The 20,264-nt window shown below is 37.4% G+C and overlaps 1 protein-coding gene across 1 annotated transcript in view; it reads left to right on the top strand.

The window, feature by feature from the left end:
• LOC140227769 (mitochondrial sodium/calcium exchanger protein-like) overlaps positions 1-20,264 on the top strand; it is a 67,788-nt gene that overhangs the window by 37,365 nt on the left and 10,159 nt on the right. Inside the window, exons 3-9 of the mRNA XM_072308166.1 lie at positions 1,011-1,063; positions 3,505-3,562; positions 11,631-11,742; positions 12,379-12,546; positions 14,783-14,968; positions 18,049-18,168; positions 19,738-19,854. Of these exons, the coding sequence (XP_072164267.1) occupies positions 1,011-1,063; positions 3,505-3,562; positions 11,631-11,742; positions 12,379-12,546; positions 14,783-14,968; positions 18,049-18,168; positions 19,738-19,854 (814 nt within the window). The remainder of the gene's footprint in view (positions 1-1,010; positions 1,064-3,504; positions 3,563-11,630; positions 11,743-12,378; positions 12,547-14,782; positions 14,969-18,048; positions 18,169-19,737; positions 19,855-20,264) is intronic.

The raw sequence follows: 20,264 nt of genomic DNA, 5'->3' as shown, positions 1-20,264 counted from the left end.
ATATAAAGAAGATATAAAGGGAATTCCACAAAAATTCATTTTTTAATGAAAATTACACATTCCATCAATTTGATACTGACATATGTTAAGGGTAGTAATTATTCCCCCTGCTTTCTGAAAGCGGTTAGTCAAGTGCTCTTTCATTATGCTAGAAAAGTGAAAGCATGTTGAATTTTCTTTATATTTTCTTTATAATTGTTGTCCACACGTATGTCATAAACATAAGTAGTCTCCTCATCCAGCTGTTCCAACACCAAAACTTTAAAAATGCATAACTTTTGCATCAATTGTCCGATTTTCCTCAAACTTTCGCTAATGTGTTCTACTATAATGTTGCTGCTTTCACTCAATCCACATTTCTCTTTGGGTTTTCGTTTCCTTTAAGATCGCGCATGGCGCATTGTGAAGGACACCCCTCATTGAGCATCATAGTACGGAGCGCACCAGTGGAAACACAGCTAGTAACAAGCTTGTGGTTAAGCTGGACTGCTATGAGTGCTAAATAATATTACTTCTTATTTTAGCTAAATGCTTTAAATTGCGTGCACACTATTACAATGTACCAGGGAGGTTTTGCACAAAGTGGTACATGTACGCATGAAATGGGGGTCATGGAATGTGGTGCACTATACTCCTAACCTATCAGCAATTTGCAGGTCATTGAAAGCTAAAATGCAAGTCTTATCATCAACGATGCATCTTGGCCCTGTTTCATAAAGCTGTTTGTGAAGTTACGAACAACTTCCGACCGACTGGTGATCAGTTCTGATGTGCTCTACTTATCAGAATTTCCATCATTCAGCATAAGAACTGATCACCAGTCGCTCGTAAGTTGTTCGTAACTTTACGAACAGCTTTATGAAACAGGGCCCTTAAATATAAAATACCTTGTGGACAACGCATTATAGGTGCAATTTCAGCTTGCAGTGATAATGATGTGACAGTGCTCTATCAACATGGCTATCATTTTTCCGTCAATAGCCTCAGCTCTCTCTATAATTTCCTCCCAGGCTCTCTGGCTGGTGTACCTCATCATAGCCCTCGGAGTGACAGCTGAAGAATTGTGAGTGATGGAAATTTCAATTTCATTTCAGTTATACTTAATTTGTACATCAAATAAAAGTTAATTGAATATTTTTAGTATACAGTTGGTGGATTATATTGAATTACAATTTGTAAGAACTACAAGTCATGTTTAAGATTTTGTTGATTGTATATAAGTCACTCATCGGTCAAGCCCCCAGTTACATATCTGAATTATTAGTATTTAAATCTCATAGACATACTCATAATCTGCGCAGTTTCAAGGACACTCTTCTCTTACAAATTCCAACACGTATAAAACAAAAGTAACATTGGGAGACAGAGCATTTGCCTGTGCAGCTGTGAGTTGGGGATAGACACAACAAATGTAAAAATTTGAACCAGTATAATCGATGTTAAGTAAAATGTGGACAATGGTCATTATAAAAAATTTTCCAGATTAAACCGTCTACAGTTATGGTTTAATGAAAAAAATAATGATATCGCCTTATATTTAAGGCTTTATTGCAAAAGTTTGATATGGTAGGATGTTTTGTGATACAACTGACCTACACATATGAATCAAAAGTGATATCTTGAACATTTTTTAAAAATCACTACTCCCAAAGGTAAACAGGACCTTTAAGAGGAATTCAAAGCTAATTACATGAAAACTGGTTTTGGAATCGCTAAGACATTAAAAAACAAAGTAAAACAAAGTGATCCTAATAAATGGTGGGTCCCACCTTTTATCAGGAATGCTTGTTTTTTGGATATCTCAGCCATTTTAAAATGGATTTTCATCAAATGAACGTCGAATCCCTTGTGAAATTACATGCTCTTTTCATATTTTATGAGAAGTTTCTCATTATCTCACCAAAAAATATTAGAAACCTGAAGTTAGGTCTCAACCAAAACTGTATGCTCCCTTTAAAAGTGAAATTGCATTAATTTGATTTTTAATGAGTACAGGGAAGTGAAAATGAGCTATTCGTGTTAGATTTCAAGTCTGTTTTTATGTCACAAGGCATTTGAAATGTCGCAACCAGTGATCATATTATTCACCATGTAAAGTGCAGTACTAATGGCTAGGAATGAAAGAGCCAATTATCTCCCTTGCAATGAACATTGAACACCATACAGTGCTCAGTGACATTGTTTCTAATGCAAATTTTGGTTTAAAGTCTCGGCTGTAGATAGTAAGGGTTGCTGTACTATGGTCACTCTTCTTACTTTTTGTCATATGTATGAATTCTTATGATATTAGTGATAACAACAAGAACAACAAAATGCTGTTACACAATAGGAATTATAACAATTATTACCTCCACCAAGGGAGGAGGTTATGTTTTCATTGCTGTTTGTTTGTCTGTGTGCAAAATAACTCAAAAAGTTGAGAATAGATTTGGATGAAACTTGCAGGACGGGTTGAGAATGACACAAGGAATAGATGATTAAGCTTTGGTAGTGATCCGGGAATTTCTATGGATTTTATGAAGGATTTTCCATATTTTGGCAGTTAGGGTCAATGAACTTGGGAGTTCAAGCTGCATATTTTTGAGGTTTTCATACGCGCATTAGAGTGCGTGCTCTGGTTTCTTTTCCAGGGCGAGGCGCGCTGCGCAGCTGGCATTGATGACGTAACAAAAGGTTTCTATATTATTGGGAAATTGGACGATTTTCAGCATGCATGCATACATATGGATACTCTACTGAAGAACAAGATCAGTGGTGGAAATGAGCTGCTTGGTGGACGTCTGCACTCTCAGAGTGCTTCTCTAGTTATTTATGTCACTAATATTATTGTTATCTATTTGTGTAATGTTATCATCAGTGTAAGTCAGTGCAAGTTACAGTGTAATGTTGAATGTCATTGCTTCTAAGGTCTTGTCTTTAGATCTTTTGATCATGTAATGAATAGATTATATGCTTATTTGTAGTCCACCTTCTATTTCTTTGAAGCAAGCACGCATATCTTCCGTTACTCCCAAAAAGTGTTCTGAGTGTACATTGTCAATATGTTTTCTTGCATTTTTGAAATCTTTGACTGACAAAGCAAGGTATTGTCTTGTTCAGCGATAAACCTCCCTGGATCATCAAGAAGAGTAGTGATGTTGACTGTGCAGCACATACAAGTACAGTGTACCTCGTTTGGAGTGCACCTCCAGTATGGTAGCAAATATGAATACGTCGTTACACAATACTGCGGCCTAGGTGGTGTATAAGCGCAGGAGTGGAGCATGCTAGGCCTGCTTAGGTCATGTGACATTGCATTGTGCATTATATATGTATTCATCACCTTCCCTTGAAGCATGTTCCAAATGAGTCCACCGCACTGCTGGGACCCCATGGCTGGTGCTATATGATCTTCAGTTAGTCACATAAAACTATTGTGTGTAAAGTTATGTATCCATGTGTTTCTATGACCAAAGTCTGAAATGTACCTAACAATCGCACATTACAATTTGTATATCTTTTCAGCTTTTGTCCAAATCTAGATGTCATGTCACGCACCCTGAAGATGAGCCAGAACATTGCAATATCCTTTTCCAACTTCAAAAGAAATTGTTACTCTTGACATTTTTTTCTTTTTCTTTTTTTAATCTCTTGCTTGTGTAGAAACTAAGAAATAGTTAGAACCATTCATACTTGATGAATTGGGTCAGACTTGATGTGTTGATATTAAAGATGCAGTGTATCTAGATCCATATCGTGTTCAGTGAGACAGGGTAATTAAGGCCTTACACCCCCCTCAAAAAAAAAAATCCCCAAAACAAATCAAAACAAGAAAATGATTGTTGCATTGGCACAGCCCACTGAACCCTCAAAGTATCCCTGAAGGATACATTTTTTTTTTTTTTTGCTATTGATATCAGTATGATCGTACTGCCTTCACAATGGAATTTGCCATTCCGAAAACCCGGAAGTTTCGTGGAATATTTTCCCACAGTAAAATCTGTTCTTCAAGCAGTTTTGGCAAGTGTTTAACCTCTTCTTTTATCCGAACATTCCCAGTACCGTTTGTTTGGACAATATCCACATCTGTATTGCTGTGTAGTAGGCAATGAAACCAGTGCACTTGGCCAACCCTCATGAATCATTGTACTGGACCCTACAGAACTCAGCCCAGGGAGCTGATGGACCCTTGATCTGAGCCCATTGTTGGGAGTTCCTTTCAAAATGTTAACCCATTCCCAACAAGATTCTAAAATCCCTATGATAGACTTCTTACAGCACCCAGTTGGTTCCAGGAGGCTGGGAGTTAATTGTTTGACTCGAACTGGATTGTCACAAAGAGGAAAGTACACCAATCATGTGTCTGCAGTTTGCTGAAAATATTGATTGATTTCTCTCTGCTGTCAGCCAGTATTTCCTGAATCCTTCCTATTATAGCGACTTTCGGTTTCCTTCAAAGTGTCCTCTTTCTTGTCGTCTTTGGCTCATGTTGCACAATTCCCTTTCATTACTGAAAAACCTGCAAGTTTCTATTGTCTACAGATCACTGTTCTCAAGCTGCACACTGACCCATTTTTTCTACTGGTCCGACCTGTCTGTCAGACCAGTAGGCACTTAGTTTTCTCAAGTTTTACTGGTCCATTCTTGAAAAAGTTACTTTTCCAACAGTGACTTTTACTGGTCAGGGACCATCGGACCAGTGCCTGTGTGCAGTGTTGCTTCTGTGCAGCTCCTGAAAATGCTTCTTGCCCCGCGTTCACATTGGTCCCCGCGACGCGGGGAAAGTCCCGAGCTGTGGGACTTTCTCCTCAAAAACCATAATATGAACGCTCGCTGGGACTTGTCCCCTCGTCCCCGCGAAGCAAGTCGGGTACGGGGACAAGATTTGGAGGGGAGAGTGACCTTGGGGCGCAATTGATAGCGTCCAGCTGTGGTTATCAAATGTGCGCATGCGCTATGCCTGGATTCAAGTGGCAGAGCTCGCTCCAAGCCCCAAAATGCCCCCACAGCTCGGGGACAGATGAGATACCAATGTGAACGGTCAGTCGTAAAAAAGATAAGGTCTCTCGTGGCTGTCCCCGCGTCGCGGGGACCAATGTGAACGCGGGGTTGATAAGGCCTACCCACTACGAAGGCCTTGTTTCACTCAGGAGACCGGAGTGGGACTATTTCATCAAAATGAAAAGCACTGCTTTTTTTGTTTTGATATGATTCATTGAAAAAAAAAATCTTGAAGAAGGAGCATGATAATGACAGATAAGCATGAATTTCAGTATGCCTCCCTCAAAAAAAAAAAGAAAAAAAGAAATTACAGTCGCATTTTTGCATTCATCTTGATAACTTTCAAAATGATGAAACCATCTGAATGCTGTTTCAGGGTATGAGACTGGATCTTCTTACCTACATTTTGCGGAAAACCCCATTCAATTTGGTGAAGTGGTCACAGAGAAATTGTGGATTGTTGTAAAGCATGTCATGGGTCTGTTCTTCCAAGTTTAGCAATGGATGTTCTCGGCATTTTGTGAGGTGTGAGCACAATGGACAAACCTTTGAGGGGAAGGGATTCCTGACATGCTCTACAAAAATCCCAATTTCTCTGTGACCACTGAAGCAAATTGAGTGGGGTTTTCTGTAAAATCTACATAGTTTAACACCTTGAAATTGCATTTTTATTGATTCACCATTTTTGAAGTTATGGCAGAAATTCCAATTGTATTTTTTTTGGGGGGGGGGTGGGACATACAATATTGTTGTTTTCTCTGTGTATTGACTTAATCCTGTCAATAAAACAATCACCTCATGGGTACACTGAGTGTCCAACCCCCTGTTTCTCTTACACATACTGTTAGGTAAAAATTCTCCATCGTCAAATCCAGACTAAGTATGCTCTTGTTAGTAGGGATCCATCTGTGATGTGATGTTTAGTATTCCAAAGGTGTTACTCCAAAAATAAAATAAGGTTTAGTAATTCTGAAGGTTGGGGATTTTAAAACACACAAATTCTGTTTACATAGATGTTCATTTATCCAAAAATGAGATAGGGTTTGTTAATCTGGACATCTGTAGCATTATGTCAAAGGTTTGTAATTCTGAAAATGAAACAAGGTTTGTTATTCTAAAGGTTTGTTAATCCATAAATGAAAAAAGATTTGTTATTCTGAAGGTCCATTAATCTGTAAACAAAATAAGGTTCATAGTTTTGAAGATTTGTTAGTACACACATTGTTTTCATTTTCAGATTAACAAACCTTGTTTCATTTTCAGGCTATTGAACCTTTGGAATAACAAGCCTTATTTCATTTTCAGATTTACAGACCTTTGAAGTAATGAATGAACCTTCAATGTCATTTTTGGATTAACTTCTCTCGGAATAACAAATCTTTTCTCATGCTTGGAGTAACGAACCTTCAGAATATCGAACCTCATTTCATTTCAGAAATTACAAACCTTCGGATTAATGAACTTTCAGAATAGCAGATCTTTGGATTAATGAACCATTGGAATAACGAACTGTAAGGCTCCGTAAATCCAAGGAGGTTTTATACATTGGAGTGCCAACTGGCTGTGATTATTCAAACAGTTGTCAGATTTCTATTGATGTACAAAGGAATTCCACAGGTGCACTTGTGCCTTTGATGATGAATGTTCCTTGCCGCCATCTTGCTCAGCATTCTGAAGATTAATTTTGAACATTATCATAATTTTGGCCATATTTTGCTTATCTATTTATTAAATGAAATGAAATTTCAATCAATGATAAAGCATGTAAAACAAAAGACATTTCCGTCCAGAAATTTGCGCAAAAGTGTAAATCTGAGCTGCATCATGTGAAAATGTTTAAACTATACCATCCTGGAAAGCTGGTTTTATCACTTTTCCGCTTAGTTTCCACAAATGAAACTAATATGGAATAATCTTCAAGTACAATTCTTTATTGATAGATATATCAGATTATTGCCCGCATATGCCCAGTCGAGTAATTTTCATCTTCATTTCAGCATTTTTTGCTCAATTTCTATTCGCGCATCCTCATGTCTGTACCACCTTCCTTTTATAAGAAGGGATAGCGAAAAGTAATTACCATCACAAAGAAATATCTTCCTTTGAAAGTGGCTAGTGATTATGCAATGAGACACAAGTCAATTGTCTTCCTATCTGCGCGGCAGATCCTGTTTTGCACATGCTTCAAATATTTTTGAGCGGCGGCTTCGAACATCTAGCAAAGGAAATAAGACGGTTGTGACTCCATTCTCTAGAACCTCCTTCGTAAATCCTATCCATCTTGGGAATAGTCTACCTCCCAAGATGGAGTAGAGTCATCACTCCGTAATGTTTGCCAGTTTGAAGATCAGTGGTGTCTGTGGTGTGCCAAGTTTTTAAATATATATCTGACCAATGTTGGCTTGCACGATTCACGTGATATATATACCCTTTTTATGATCAAAGGGTCACATCTATCACTCATGGGAGCCCACTGCAAGTGCGAGCTTAGGAGAACTTGAACAGCATGGGTTTCTATCTTGGAATACCTACCATTGGTCAAAATTTATTTACACCTTTAATAGTCCTGAGATCATCAAAGTCATTCAGAGACGGTGATGGCTGTCTTATTTTGTACAACCTGCTCAGAATATTCCAAATATTTACCTCAAAATAGTAGATATTATTGTGTATGTTGTGTACAATAAACAAAAGGCAGATTGGACCTTGTGTTAGGGGTTTCCTTCATGGGCCCGTCACATTGATTATTACATAACGGCTGTGTCAAAATTACGGGGTCGATCCACGGCCACTGGAGAATCACAGGGACGGGCCACAGCATGATTTCTGTTTTTGAGTATGTTTACTTATGAGTTCTTTTGCCCTAACTGTGATTGTTAGCAGGATTAAAGGAGTATCACAGATCTTTTGAACTTTGACCCTTGAGGAGGGGCAGTAACGAACATGAGCTGTGACTTTGCACGTGACTCAAGATTTGCTGGCCCAATCTAAGTAGACTTATCTCCAGATTGATAACACTCTTTATCTGGTTCAAACACACTCTGCATTGCTCTTGTTTGGATCGTCATGAGCCTAGCACACATACTGTTGGATTGGTGCAGACCTCGATGTGTAGCATAATAGCTACTTGGGATCCAATCACAATGCTTTATTGTGCAGTTCTATCATTTCTACAGTTTCACATCTGTCTGTCTCTTTTAAAGCAGATGATCAAGAACTTAGGCTTTCAGCAGGCCAGTAGGATCTGTGCTGTAAAATACATGTACAGGCCTATGCAGTATAGATGTTAGTGTGAAATGACAAAGTGAAAGGTGAAAGACCAAAAGATAACTCCACTTCTTTCAGAAAAGATGAGGGGGAGAAATTCTGTGGCAGTGAAACAAATTGTGAAGCTTATTATTATCTTCCATTTGCATGTTAATCGTCCTGGCAATATTCAGTCACATTTAAGGAAGTTGCATAACAGTCATTATGCAGCACGCTTTTTCACTGCCAGCTTTATGTATGGTGATGCGTTATGGATGCAAAATGGCACATGAGGGTTTATTTTTTTTTTCCTTCTTCTTCTTTGGAAGTTTTTTTTTTTTTTTTTTTTTTATAATCGAGGTATAATAAGTATGCAGTCTGAAAAAAAAAGAACTACCCTCAATGACATCTAGTGTATGATATCTTGTGCAAAGCTTATAACCAAGGGAAATGAATGAAAATTTGAAGAAAAAAAATCATCTCATATAATACTAAAAAAAAAAGTTCATAGATTGAGTTCTATCCTACTGGGACTGCAGACAGGGACCTCATAAGGTGGCTATAAGGGTATAAATTCAGTGGCAGGAATGTTGGTTTATCAGGTTTGGTAGGGGAGGAAAAATGTTTACATTGCCATAACCATGAGGCCCCCAGTGGAATCATTGTATTTTGGCTACAGAGAAGTAAATAGCCAAAGGGTATAGAGTGAAAAAACTGTAAAGCTCTTGACTGAGTTTGTTTGAATGTTCTGAAACAGACATGGATGTGAATATGACAACAGAATCTCATAAACTTGACAGTCACTAAGACAAAACAAGGAGTAGGTGAAATCTTTGAGAGCTTTCTATACTCATGGGTAGCATTGCATTGCCAAGGGCCTCTGAAGAAGGGTTTAAGGGTCCTTTGCCAATTCTTGTCTAGATTTTGGTCATCCTCAAGTTGAACTAGAGTTACAAAATCAATACAAATTTTCCATGTCCTGATCCATTGAGTGCACGTCACAAAAATTGCATAAATTCAAGTGATTTCCAACTTAAAAAGGCAGCTGTATTTTTTTTTTACGCTTCGTGAAGTGTTTACAGTGTTATTGAATTTTGAGGAGAATTACAGCACACATTGTTGCTGAACAACACATCTGAGCTCCTCACTTCTGCAATAATTGAATCAAATAGTGTTCAAAATGCTTGCATACAAAAAAGTGTGAATATTCCACATATAATTACAACTATGTTTTGAGGATCACTCAGTACAATTAATACAGATATCCAAAGGACTTGTTGGTGTTTTTGTTTTGTGTTTTTTGTATATGTGTCTGAATTGTCTCCTATCAATTCATGTCATGTTAAAGGAGAATTTTACATTTGAACAACTATGAATTGGTTGTACTGTGTACCAGGTACAGAGTTGTAGAATGCATGAGTGGGGGCTCAAGGGAGCAGAACAAAAGAAGAAGGCATGCATAAATTCTACACAGGTGAACTTTTTAAGCAAGCTCAGTATTGTAATGGTTACATTGCTACATTTATCTAAAAAAAAAAGAAAAGAAAAAAAAAGAGAAAAAGAAACGTGAGACTCTTTTGGCATCATCCTTGTTCAGTGTAAATTGTTTGCATGCATTTTTTTTTTTTCAGAGTATTGGTTTCTCTGCTCAAGAAACCACAATAATTTCCCCAAGTCTCTACGTGGAGCTGTCAGTTTATGTACTACATGATGTGAAATTATGAAAACCATCTGGACTTTCCCCTTTTAATAGATTCGGCTTCTTTGCATGTTGCTGTTAAGTTACCTGTCCCATAGTATGACACTGTATACAATTGTATGCACTGTATACACTGCATGTAATTATACACATAAACACAGAATACACATTACTTGTGCCTATTGCCCTTTGTTTAGTATATACTAATAGTTTTGTTATTATCTAGCTATAGTGTTGAAATTTCTTAAGATTGGCTTGGGGGAGCTATCTTTTAAGTACTGTATATCACCTCAGTCACAAAAATGTTTTCATAATTGTAATAACCTCCCCCCCCCCCCCCAAAAAAAAAAAAAAAAAAGAAAAAAAATATATATATATATATTTCTGGAGCATATTTGAGAAGTAGAATAAAGTATCAAGGTTACGAATAAGAGGACGATGCCTCAACCCAGTTTGGAACACATTAGAGTCTATTGTCTCCTTCCTTTAGGTACACCACTTTCTGACCAATCCTTTTATCATCAACTTCTGAAGAATATTGGTGTGAAGTACTATACTTTTAACTACTATGTACAACTGTGCCTACATGTAATTCTGGAAAATATTATCTTCTCTGTAATGCCCCGCCTTTGGGAGCACATCAAAATATTCATTTTGGGCGCTGTTGCATAAAAGTTGAGATCAGACATTAGTCAGAAAAATCAAACATAAGTTTATGAATATTCACTTCTGATTGGCTGATATCTGACTTATGCTTGATTACATTTTCTTTTTTTATGCAACATGACCCAGTTGTTTTTGATGATAAGTAGACTGTATGGTGTCATGATTACGACAGTGATGAAACTTGATCATCAAGTTTGGGACCTATTGCAGCATATCACCTGCCAAAGATAATGTTATGACTGAAGCACCACATGACAATATGTTTCTTCTTATGACTTAAGATCTCTCTGCGTGATGTTGACAAATATATGAAATACAGGAAGTATATAGAATGCTTGAATGCTCTCCACTTTCAACAGTGCCAGATGAAATGTCGCATGTAAGAAAGAGATTTTTTTTTCACATTTTTTTTTTTCCGTTTTTGCTTATCATAATATTTCACCTCCAACACTTTTGCCTCTTATATCTCTGCCTCTGAAATTCCATACCGAAATATATCCATCATTTCGATTTATGTGAATACCAATGAGGACAGGTTATTGAAATGTGTGTCATATCAAAGGCTAGTGTCTCTTTGTGTATACCGTGTAATGACCAACAAAAATTGATAACATAAGGGAGAATTATATCCTATTAAGCATATCATCGGCAGTAGCTTTGTAATGACTTAGGAATGATGAAGGGACTGTTAGTTGTGTAGTTATTTGAGAATTGTGAAGTTTTGCTTTGTCTCATTTGCGTAAATTCAACTCACTCTTTTGTGAAAGTATTGGCCATACTTTAAAGCAAGTGCTGAGTAGCAAGTCTTTCAATGTGTGTGTAATTGACAGGTGTTGACAGAGTTTGGATATCATTTTTTTTTTCTTTTTTTTTTTAGGAAGCAAATCCATCTCCCAGTCAAACACAGGGATTACAATGTTGTGGAATAGACTACTAATTGGTGTTTAAAGTCCAGACACGAAGCAGAATTCTGTGTTGATGTGTTGCAATGCTTCTGCAGTGGTTGAGAATTTCCTTGACGAGTGATCTGCTAATTCACGGAGTGACACTCCTTGCATTCGGCAATGGTGCTCCAGACATCTTCAGTGCTATAGCAGCAGTGACCAACGCAAGAAATGGTGAAGCTGGTCTGGCAATAGGAGCTCTTTTTGGTAAGTTTTACTACCAACACAAATTAGACAAAAAAAAAAAGAAGAAGAAGAAAGTAACTTGACATAATTATATGCTGAATTGTAGGTAATTATTTTTCCAGTGTGATACTCTCCTATCTATCTACAGGTAGCCTTTGATGAGAAAGTACTGGCAGGTGTGCAAAGTGCTGTAAAACCTGAAAGTTTCATAACGGATTGTGCACACTTCAAGAGAAGCCACGATTCAATACGTGTAGCATAAGGTCCTGCTTGTAATTTTTTCATGATTGGTAATTTCGCAAAAGTTTCATGCTGCAAAAAAAAAAAGGCTGCCAGCACCAATTTGCAAAAGATTCATGCTGCGAATGTTTCTGGTTTGACAGTGTCCAGACTTGCAGATAGAGCAGTCTTTTGAAGGATTAACATGTAGCTTTCTAGGAGGAAGTATAATACATAAATCAGTTTGGTAGTACTTCCATTTTTGACAAAGTCACCCACATTGACAATTTACAGCAAGCAAGGCATGGTACAGCAAGTATTTTGAAAAAAAAAAAGGGTTTTGAAGGATACAAGGGATAAATGAGAAGTCATCTTTGCTTTATTATCCCCATATCTCTGTGGGATATCCATTCCTTAATCTCCATGGTTACCCTGCAGGTGCTGGCATCTTTGTGACGACCATCGTTGCTGGCTCCATTGCCATCACTCGGCCCTTCAAGATGGTGGAGAGACCATTTTTGCGAGACTCAATTTTCTACTTGGCAGCAGCCTTCTGGACCTTCTACATTCTCTACAAAGGAAACATTTTACTCCAAGAAGCAGTCGGTGAGGTGCCACTCCATGATAAGTTGTTATACTTGTAACTGCAATTAATTTGATGATAAAATTTCTTTTGTAAAACATTTCAAGTACATTATGTACCTTGTCATGGGAAAACTGTTAAAGCCAAAACATAGTTCTGGTACTCCTGCAAAAATTGTCGAATTTTGCTCCCAAATGTACATGTATGCCTAAGAAATGTGACTGTGGAATAATGCTGCAATAACAAAATATTCTTTGGGTAAAGACGAAAATGCGAAATATTATCCAAAAAGGTTGGCCGGAGTCTCAATCTCAGAACTATACCAGATCGGGGTCAGGCTAACTCAGACTAGGGGACCACTCGGCCTCGCTTTGATGGCGGGGCCGAGTTGTCCCTCTGGATTATACAGTGTTGTACTATGCTAGCACTTCTTGTTCTGGCTGGTCGCAGTTATGGGTCGAGTTGATACAACGTGTGCATCAAAGAACCTCTTTGGCGCGCATGCAAAATTAATGTGCGACTATCAAGTGCCTATGTATAGAATATGGCGATCGCGAACTGCGTGTAAATTGTCTGAAATAGGGCCGAGTTTTCACTGAGACCGCATTAGTCTGGATCCTTCTGGAATAACAGTTGGTATACCGACCACACTTTTGATCTCAAAATACTCCAAAACAACTCATTATCCTGCCAAATTGCGTCAGCCAGGTAATTAAGTTTCTTGGTAGACTCTTTGGATATTTTGCAAGTAAATATGAAATGGTGCCATACAGGTTCCCAAACCCTTACCGGAACTATGTTTTCATTTTAAAGGAGAAAATCATTGCCTCAACAGATGTATGCATGTATGTGACCAGCACTACAAACAATGTCATGAAACTATGACCAATAGTGAGATTGAAACTTACACTGATGTGTCCTATTAATGTTGCTGCATTCACTCAATTAACATTAAAATGGGTTTCCTTCTCCTGTAATGAAACGAGTGAAACCAAGCAAAACAAATAGATAAATGAAATTACGGTAGAAAAACAATTGTAGGGGTTCCATCAGAGTTGGAGCACAAATGAGAATATTGAGTTCTAAGATTCACATGGCTACATTGGCACATGCAGGGGCATACAAAATAGTGATAATGTACAAACATTAGTTTTTATGAAAGACATGCAGGCCATCTTGACTTGATGTATGTGCATGTAAGGGTAGTAGCACTGCTCATTTAGATTCAGTCAGAATTGGAAATCATTTGCCATGATTACCAGGAGTAGGAGTAATGTTAATCATGCAGCCTGTTCTCAAAATTACCCATTAGATTCCATGCTATCATGCTGAATGTTGCATAGCAAAACTGCCATGGTTTTGAATACATATAGTTTGCTTCCAACAAAATGTAAACGGCAAAGCTCTTATGCTTCAGTCTAGATTAGGACCCTAATATCTGAACTACAGCACTGCACTGGTGTTACCTGCCATTCAAGTCAAGTATTAACATGTGTGTACTGTCCTTGATTTCTGCATACTGCATGAACCGGGCCTTGCAGTGGCAAAATACTCACACAGTAAAATGCTGCAGAGTTGTTACAGAACCACTGGGACTGCAATAGAAATCTCCATCTAGGGCCAATTTTAATGAACATTGCAACAAGTGCCCTCTTCAAAGTGGGACAACAAGACAAGTTGAAATCAAAGACCTAGCCCCTTTCTGGGAAGTAATGCAGCTGATATGCCTGATATGATCTGTGTCGCCGATTCGATACAAATCTGTACCAGCTGTACCTGATTTGGTTTTCTATTCAAGTTTAAGCATCATTTAATGTTGTCTTGAGCAACAAACAGGGCATGCTGAGTCAAAAAGGTAAAGACATGAAAACACACCTCATCATGTTGATCTCACTCAGTTGAGTTTACCTCATAGGTACAGAAAATATCATCATAGCAACCATTTGCAGCCTACCCTTTTTCTTGTTGATATCTTGTAGATGTGAATGCCATAATTCACCAGTGTGTATGCCATAATTCACTAGTGTGTGCAAAGTCCAGTCACATTTTTTTTTTTTTTTTTAATCAAATAGTTTTTTCTTGGTGTTTACAAGGTCTTTTTCCCCCTGCCACAGCAAAAGCATACACTACACTATTCCAAAATCTTGTGTCTTGTTTTTATGCATGTGTTCTCAGGGCATTGTTTTGTTGTTCCCTCTACAGTAGTTGTGCAATCTTTCATTTTTTTTTTGTACCTGTGTATGTGTGTTATTTTTGCAGGCTACATAGCTCTCTATGGACTCTACGTGGTTGTTGTGTTTGTGGGTCGAAAGATCTACCAGAAACACAGGCGTAGGATGCAGCCCCAAGAGGTGACAACCAACGGTGCGTCACCAAAAGCTATAATTAGCGTGCCTGTTCCCGATGTGCTCGGAGTTGATGGTTCAGCGAGCACGTTATTACAAGGTACAGACACATAGGTTCACAATAATCACTTTTATCATGAATATGCTCAGCTATGCACATTTTTTTTTTCTTTTCATTCCAATAAAGTGGGGCATATTTATCAACTTCAATTCAATTGAATTTAATACATTCCTTTTTTAGTTTGCAGAACACGGAAGAAAATCCATATAAACTCATTTTAACGTAAAGTGTATTTCATCAGCTTATTCAACTTAAAGGCTTGCGGGGAGGGATGTCATGGCTCAAAGTTTTTGTTATTTGTTCTCCTTACACTCTAAATGTGCTTGACTTGACCAACAATGAAAAATTTTACTTCACATGAAATTTCTTTACACATTGGGACTCTGCATGTGAAAATTTTTGTTGATTGAGACGTGAGGGACAATCTTTGTTGGTAGCCAACTAAGTTTCCATTTTTGCTGTGAATTACATTTTTTTCTCATTCATTCTCATCATCAGTGCTCGTCTGTAATACCACTGATATTGGACAGTGACAATTTATAGGCAAGACTCATGTGGATATATTCAGTCATTCAATGGCTCATCACCTACCCTGCAGCAGTCACTCAGAGCTTCCCATCATTTTCGTCACAGATCTTCTTGGCCCTTTAAATCGAAATGAGACACAAAGTGTATGGCACATTTTTATTTAGTCAGTGGGTTGAGTGATAATTGAAAGGACATAATGGTGCATGATGGCACTAATTGACAGATATGTTATGGCAATTTTGAGCGAGATAGTCAGATTTTTGCATCAGAACTTCAAATTGCCCTTTATCAAGCTGACTGCAGAATCTACTGTTGTTTTGTGGAACAGTTGAACTGAAGTTTGTGCAATAAATTAGAGAAAACTTTGCATTCTAATATACAATTTTTTAAGGCACTGCTTTGATATATCATCACCAGACAATTACTGGAAGTCAATTTATTGTGGACAGATTAACTCTTTTAGTAAAAAAAAAAATAAATAAATAAAAAATGAGACCAAGAAACTCGGGGAAATTTGTTCAGTGGGTTTTTTTGTTCTGCTAACAAAAAAGATTTGAAATAAATTTCAAGGCATGATGTAGCCACATCAAGAAAAAGATGTAGGCCCATAGGGACTTGTGTCAACATTATTAAATTGTCTTCTTCTTAGATTGTTGTGTGATGCAATGTACAACGGGGTGGGGGGTTTTAGCCTTGTAGGTTGATATCCAAGCTGTGGATCCAGTCCAGAGCAGCATCACCTGCCTGAGCAAGCTCCTCAAGCCCACCTGGGAACGTTTAATAATTTATGAAACCATGTCCAAGCTTTCTTGAGTCTTTTTTTTTTTTTTTGATGTGTTGCCGGGAGCTTCATTACACTACAACAAATGATGCACAGCAGTGTGCAATTGGAACTTTGTCAGAGACTCCAAACTCCCAAGCCTGGAGATTCTCCTGCCTTAACCATGTAGCAAACTAATGTTGAGACTGTGATCATGTGAACATGCACATGATATTATGTTTGCAAAATGTGACACATACTCAAGTATCTATCTATCTATCAATCTATCTATCTATCTATCTATCTGTCTGTTTATCTGTCTATCTATCTATCTGTCTGTCTGTCTATCTATCTATCTATCTATCTGTATCTATCTATCTATCTATCTATCTATCTATCTATCTATCTATCTATCTATCTATCTATCTATCTATCTATCTATCTATCTATCTATCTATCTATCTATCTATCTATCTATATCTATCTATCCATCTGTCTTTCAGTCAGTCACTATGTAGTAATTATAAAGAGACCAGTATCTTGTGTATAATGTATTCAGAAGAAATCCTTGAGTTGCATGCATGCTCATTCACGACCAGAACATTCATCATTTTCTGTGTTTATGATCCACTCTCATTGCACGGTAAAATGATACAAATAGACAAGCAGATCACATGACTCAGCATGTGACTGGTCACATGACCTTGTCAGCTCTCATTCATCCACGCTTCAGTCTGATAGACTCTCACTATCCATCGTAGCGATTACTGAAAAATCAGTACATAAACACATGACTATTGTGTCAGAAGAACGCTATTCCTCATAGTTCATTCGAAAAGTGTTGGCAGGCAAGCATATTGGATGCCTGCAGGGACATGTTCTTGTTTTCGACATGCTAAAGAACAGAACCATTTGCCATTTGTTCATACCATGTAATCCTGCAGCAGTCCATTTGGGAAGCATGCAAATAGAAAACACCTTTGATAGTGATGTTGTTTGTGCATGAGCTTTCACCATGTTTTGGTTGAAAAGGACCGACATAAAAATTCACTTGCCATCACCATGATTGTTTACATGTGATTTTTCTAAGCAGGCACAGACAGCTCTCAGTTGATAAAAGCCTAGAGTTTATTTATTTCCTTTTCAGCTATGTCCTCGCCGATATGAATGCAATTGTGAACTGTCACTGCAGAAACCTGGCAAACTTGCCCATCAATTTTGTAGAATTGCTTATGTTACTAAATTCTTCAGGCACATAGCTTTCCAACAGTAAAATTCTCTTAACCCGTTGAGGACGGTTTGATTTTGCTACAACACGCATTTCCCATAGATGCTTGCCTGAGTATACTTGGGACTCGTCCTCAACGGGTTAATCCACTACAAAGTAGTGTTGTAAATACAGATAAATATGATTTAGAAAAAAAAGGAGATAATCAGTTTTGAATTTGAGATACTGTTAAATTAAGGAATTTAAACATGATAGGCCCGCTCAACCACCATGGAAACATTCTTTATAAGAAATGAAAGAGCATGAAATTTTAAACATTGCTCCTGAACTTTGCACAGGAGATGGTTGAGACATCAAGTATTCCAACTTTTGAGCACATAAAGCATGAGTATAGAATTCTTGTTTAGCAAGAAAAACACTTTTCTTGTCATTTTCTTGACTTTAATGTCTGGGACTTTATCAGGGTCCTGTGGTGACAGTTTACGTTTGTGCGAGAAAACACAAATGTGCAGTCACTGCATACATTGCTTTGTCGTGTTTCATTCAGTTCGTTTTCTTCCATCCGCATCCTTTCTGCCCATGCCCATCCATGTTCTCTCACAGAGCCCAGTCATTTTCACGGCACCCGTATTAATTCTGCCCATGGCGTGCCTAGCATCAACAGCCATGGTAGTGACATGGTCACTGTTGACTATGGCACATTGGCGAATCTGCACGAACGAGGTTAGTAGAAACGCATGCCTACATGCTCCCAAAGAAAGGACATTTAAAAAGTTTTGACATAACATCTTTGAGGAGAAATAAAAAAAAAAAAAAATCAAACAGCGTATGCTGCAAAAAATGCAGTTTAGCCTAATATCATATGCCTTTCACTGGTTAGTAAAACTCTACCATGAAAGTGTATAATGATGTAGATAGTCACAATGATCTTGACATGCTGACCATTACTGTGAATAATCAATGCAATCACAGATAGACCAAGATGGCATGATCAGAATTACACTGCTTAGCCAGCCTTTTCTCATTCATTGGTGTAAATATCAACAGTATCATTTCCACATTGCAAGCATTTAGATCCCAGAATGCTTGATATGATATATTTTGTTTTTATGATAAGCTAAAATTTTAAATATTCCTGTATAGGCACTAGAGAAGTCATTACTTTTTGCGTATGATTTATTGTCTTACCTGGTATTCATGCATTACTATGTGTTTGTTGCAGTGATTTACCACATTCTCTCTCAGTCATATCTCGTGTTTAGTTCCTTTCTCATTAGAAATCTCATCATACTTAGCTCTCTCTCTCTCTCTCTCTCTCTCTCTCTGTTTATATATTTTTTCTATTTTTTTTTAATAGGAAATTTGATTTTTGTTAGGAATTTTCATTGCAAATGTATTTTAGTATACGTGCACAATTGTCAAATTTTAGAATGAAAGCATATTTGCACTGGATGAAATTTTTGTAGGTGATTTGGTGCATCATTATCTTCAATTGGTCACTGCATGGAAGAAGGCTGTTAATCTCTCTTGCTTTACAATTTGAGTTGGGTTTCAAGCACATCATGACTGAAAGAATTTAAGGCAAAAAGCAGTCACTATATTCTAAAAGTGTCCCTTGTTATTAAGATAATGCATGAGGAGAATATTATATTCACTCAGACAGAGATATACATACACCCCTATTCATATGTGGAACTTATGAAAAATAACACAGCCATGAAGGGAACACTTATGTCCCTGTTTTTCACTGTACGCACCATTATTTCAAAATGTAGATATATATCTGAGATGGTGCAAGTTAGCATGAACTGACCCTTAAAGGCATAATTTTATCATTTGCAGATGAAACAAAAACCCAGCATTAGTGCTTCAAAATACATAGTAGTTCTAAAATGTGAGTTAGGGATAGAAAAACCAATGTAAAAATTTGAACTAGTATAATCGATGTTAAGTATTGTTAAATATACAAATGTGAACAATAGTTATAATAAAAATGTTTCCAGACTAAACCATCTACAGTTATGGTTTAATGCAAAAAAATAATGATATCTCCGTATATTTCAGGCTTTATTGCAAAAATGTTTATATGGTAGGATGTTTTGTGATACACCTGATCTACACGGTATGCATCAAATGTGACATCTTGAACATTTTTTAAATCACCAAAGATAAACAGGGCCTTTAACATACTTGTTCAATCTTCTTAAAGTGAGGACTTATTGAGGTTTCTAATCATAATCCATGTGCATTTTGTGTGCTAATGTCTAATATCCATGTGTCTCTCCTACCCAGGCCACCTGACGGTTACCGAGCGACTCGCGGTAGCCAGCATGCTTGGTGTGGATGGAAACATTGCGCGCAGTTTAACACCACGCTCTCTCAATGCACAGTCAGATGATGAGGGTGAAGGTAACAAACTAAGATAATCTTGTTCTCATAACTAGCCAGTATTTGTTTGCTTGTTTATCTGTTTTCACTTGTAGGATACCGTTGTGCGTGTTTTTGATTTGTCAATTTATATTTTTCTGTAATTCTCTCTTTTTGTTAACTATCGTCTATGAGAAATGACAAGGATGATGACTCAAAATGTTATTCTTAGAGAATCACATTAAAGCAAGAACAAGTTGTTTGGTAGTCATGCAGTTAGTACTTTTCTAGAGCTAAAACATGGCACATTTTTTGCCCGTATGGCTCCCTTTTGTACAAGACAATGGTGCTTGACGCTCTAGAATTCCACACTATGTTCATATTGAATTTGTCAGATAGAATAAAAATCAAACAGACAAACCAAAGGTTTACTCAAATCTTGATATGAAAGA

Source organism: Diadema setosum, chromosome 4 (genome assembly GCF_964275005.1).
Source record: "Diadema setosum chromosome 4, eeDiaSeto1, whole genome shotgun sequence".
Taxonomy (NCBI): domain Eukaryota; kingdom Metazoa; phylum Echinodermata; class Echinoidea; order Diadematoida; family Diadematidae; genus Diadema; species Diadema setosum.
The sequence above is the reverse complement of the archived record's forward strand: the minus strand, read 5'-3'. Positions and strand labels throughout refer to the sequence as shown.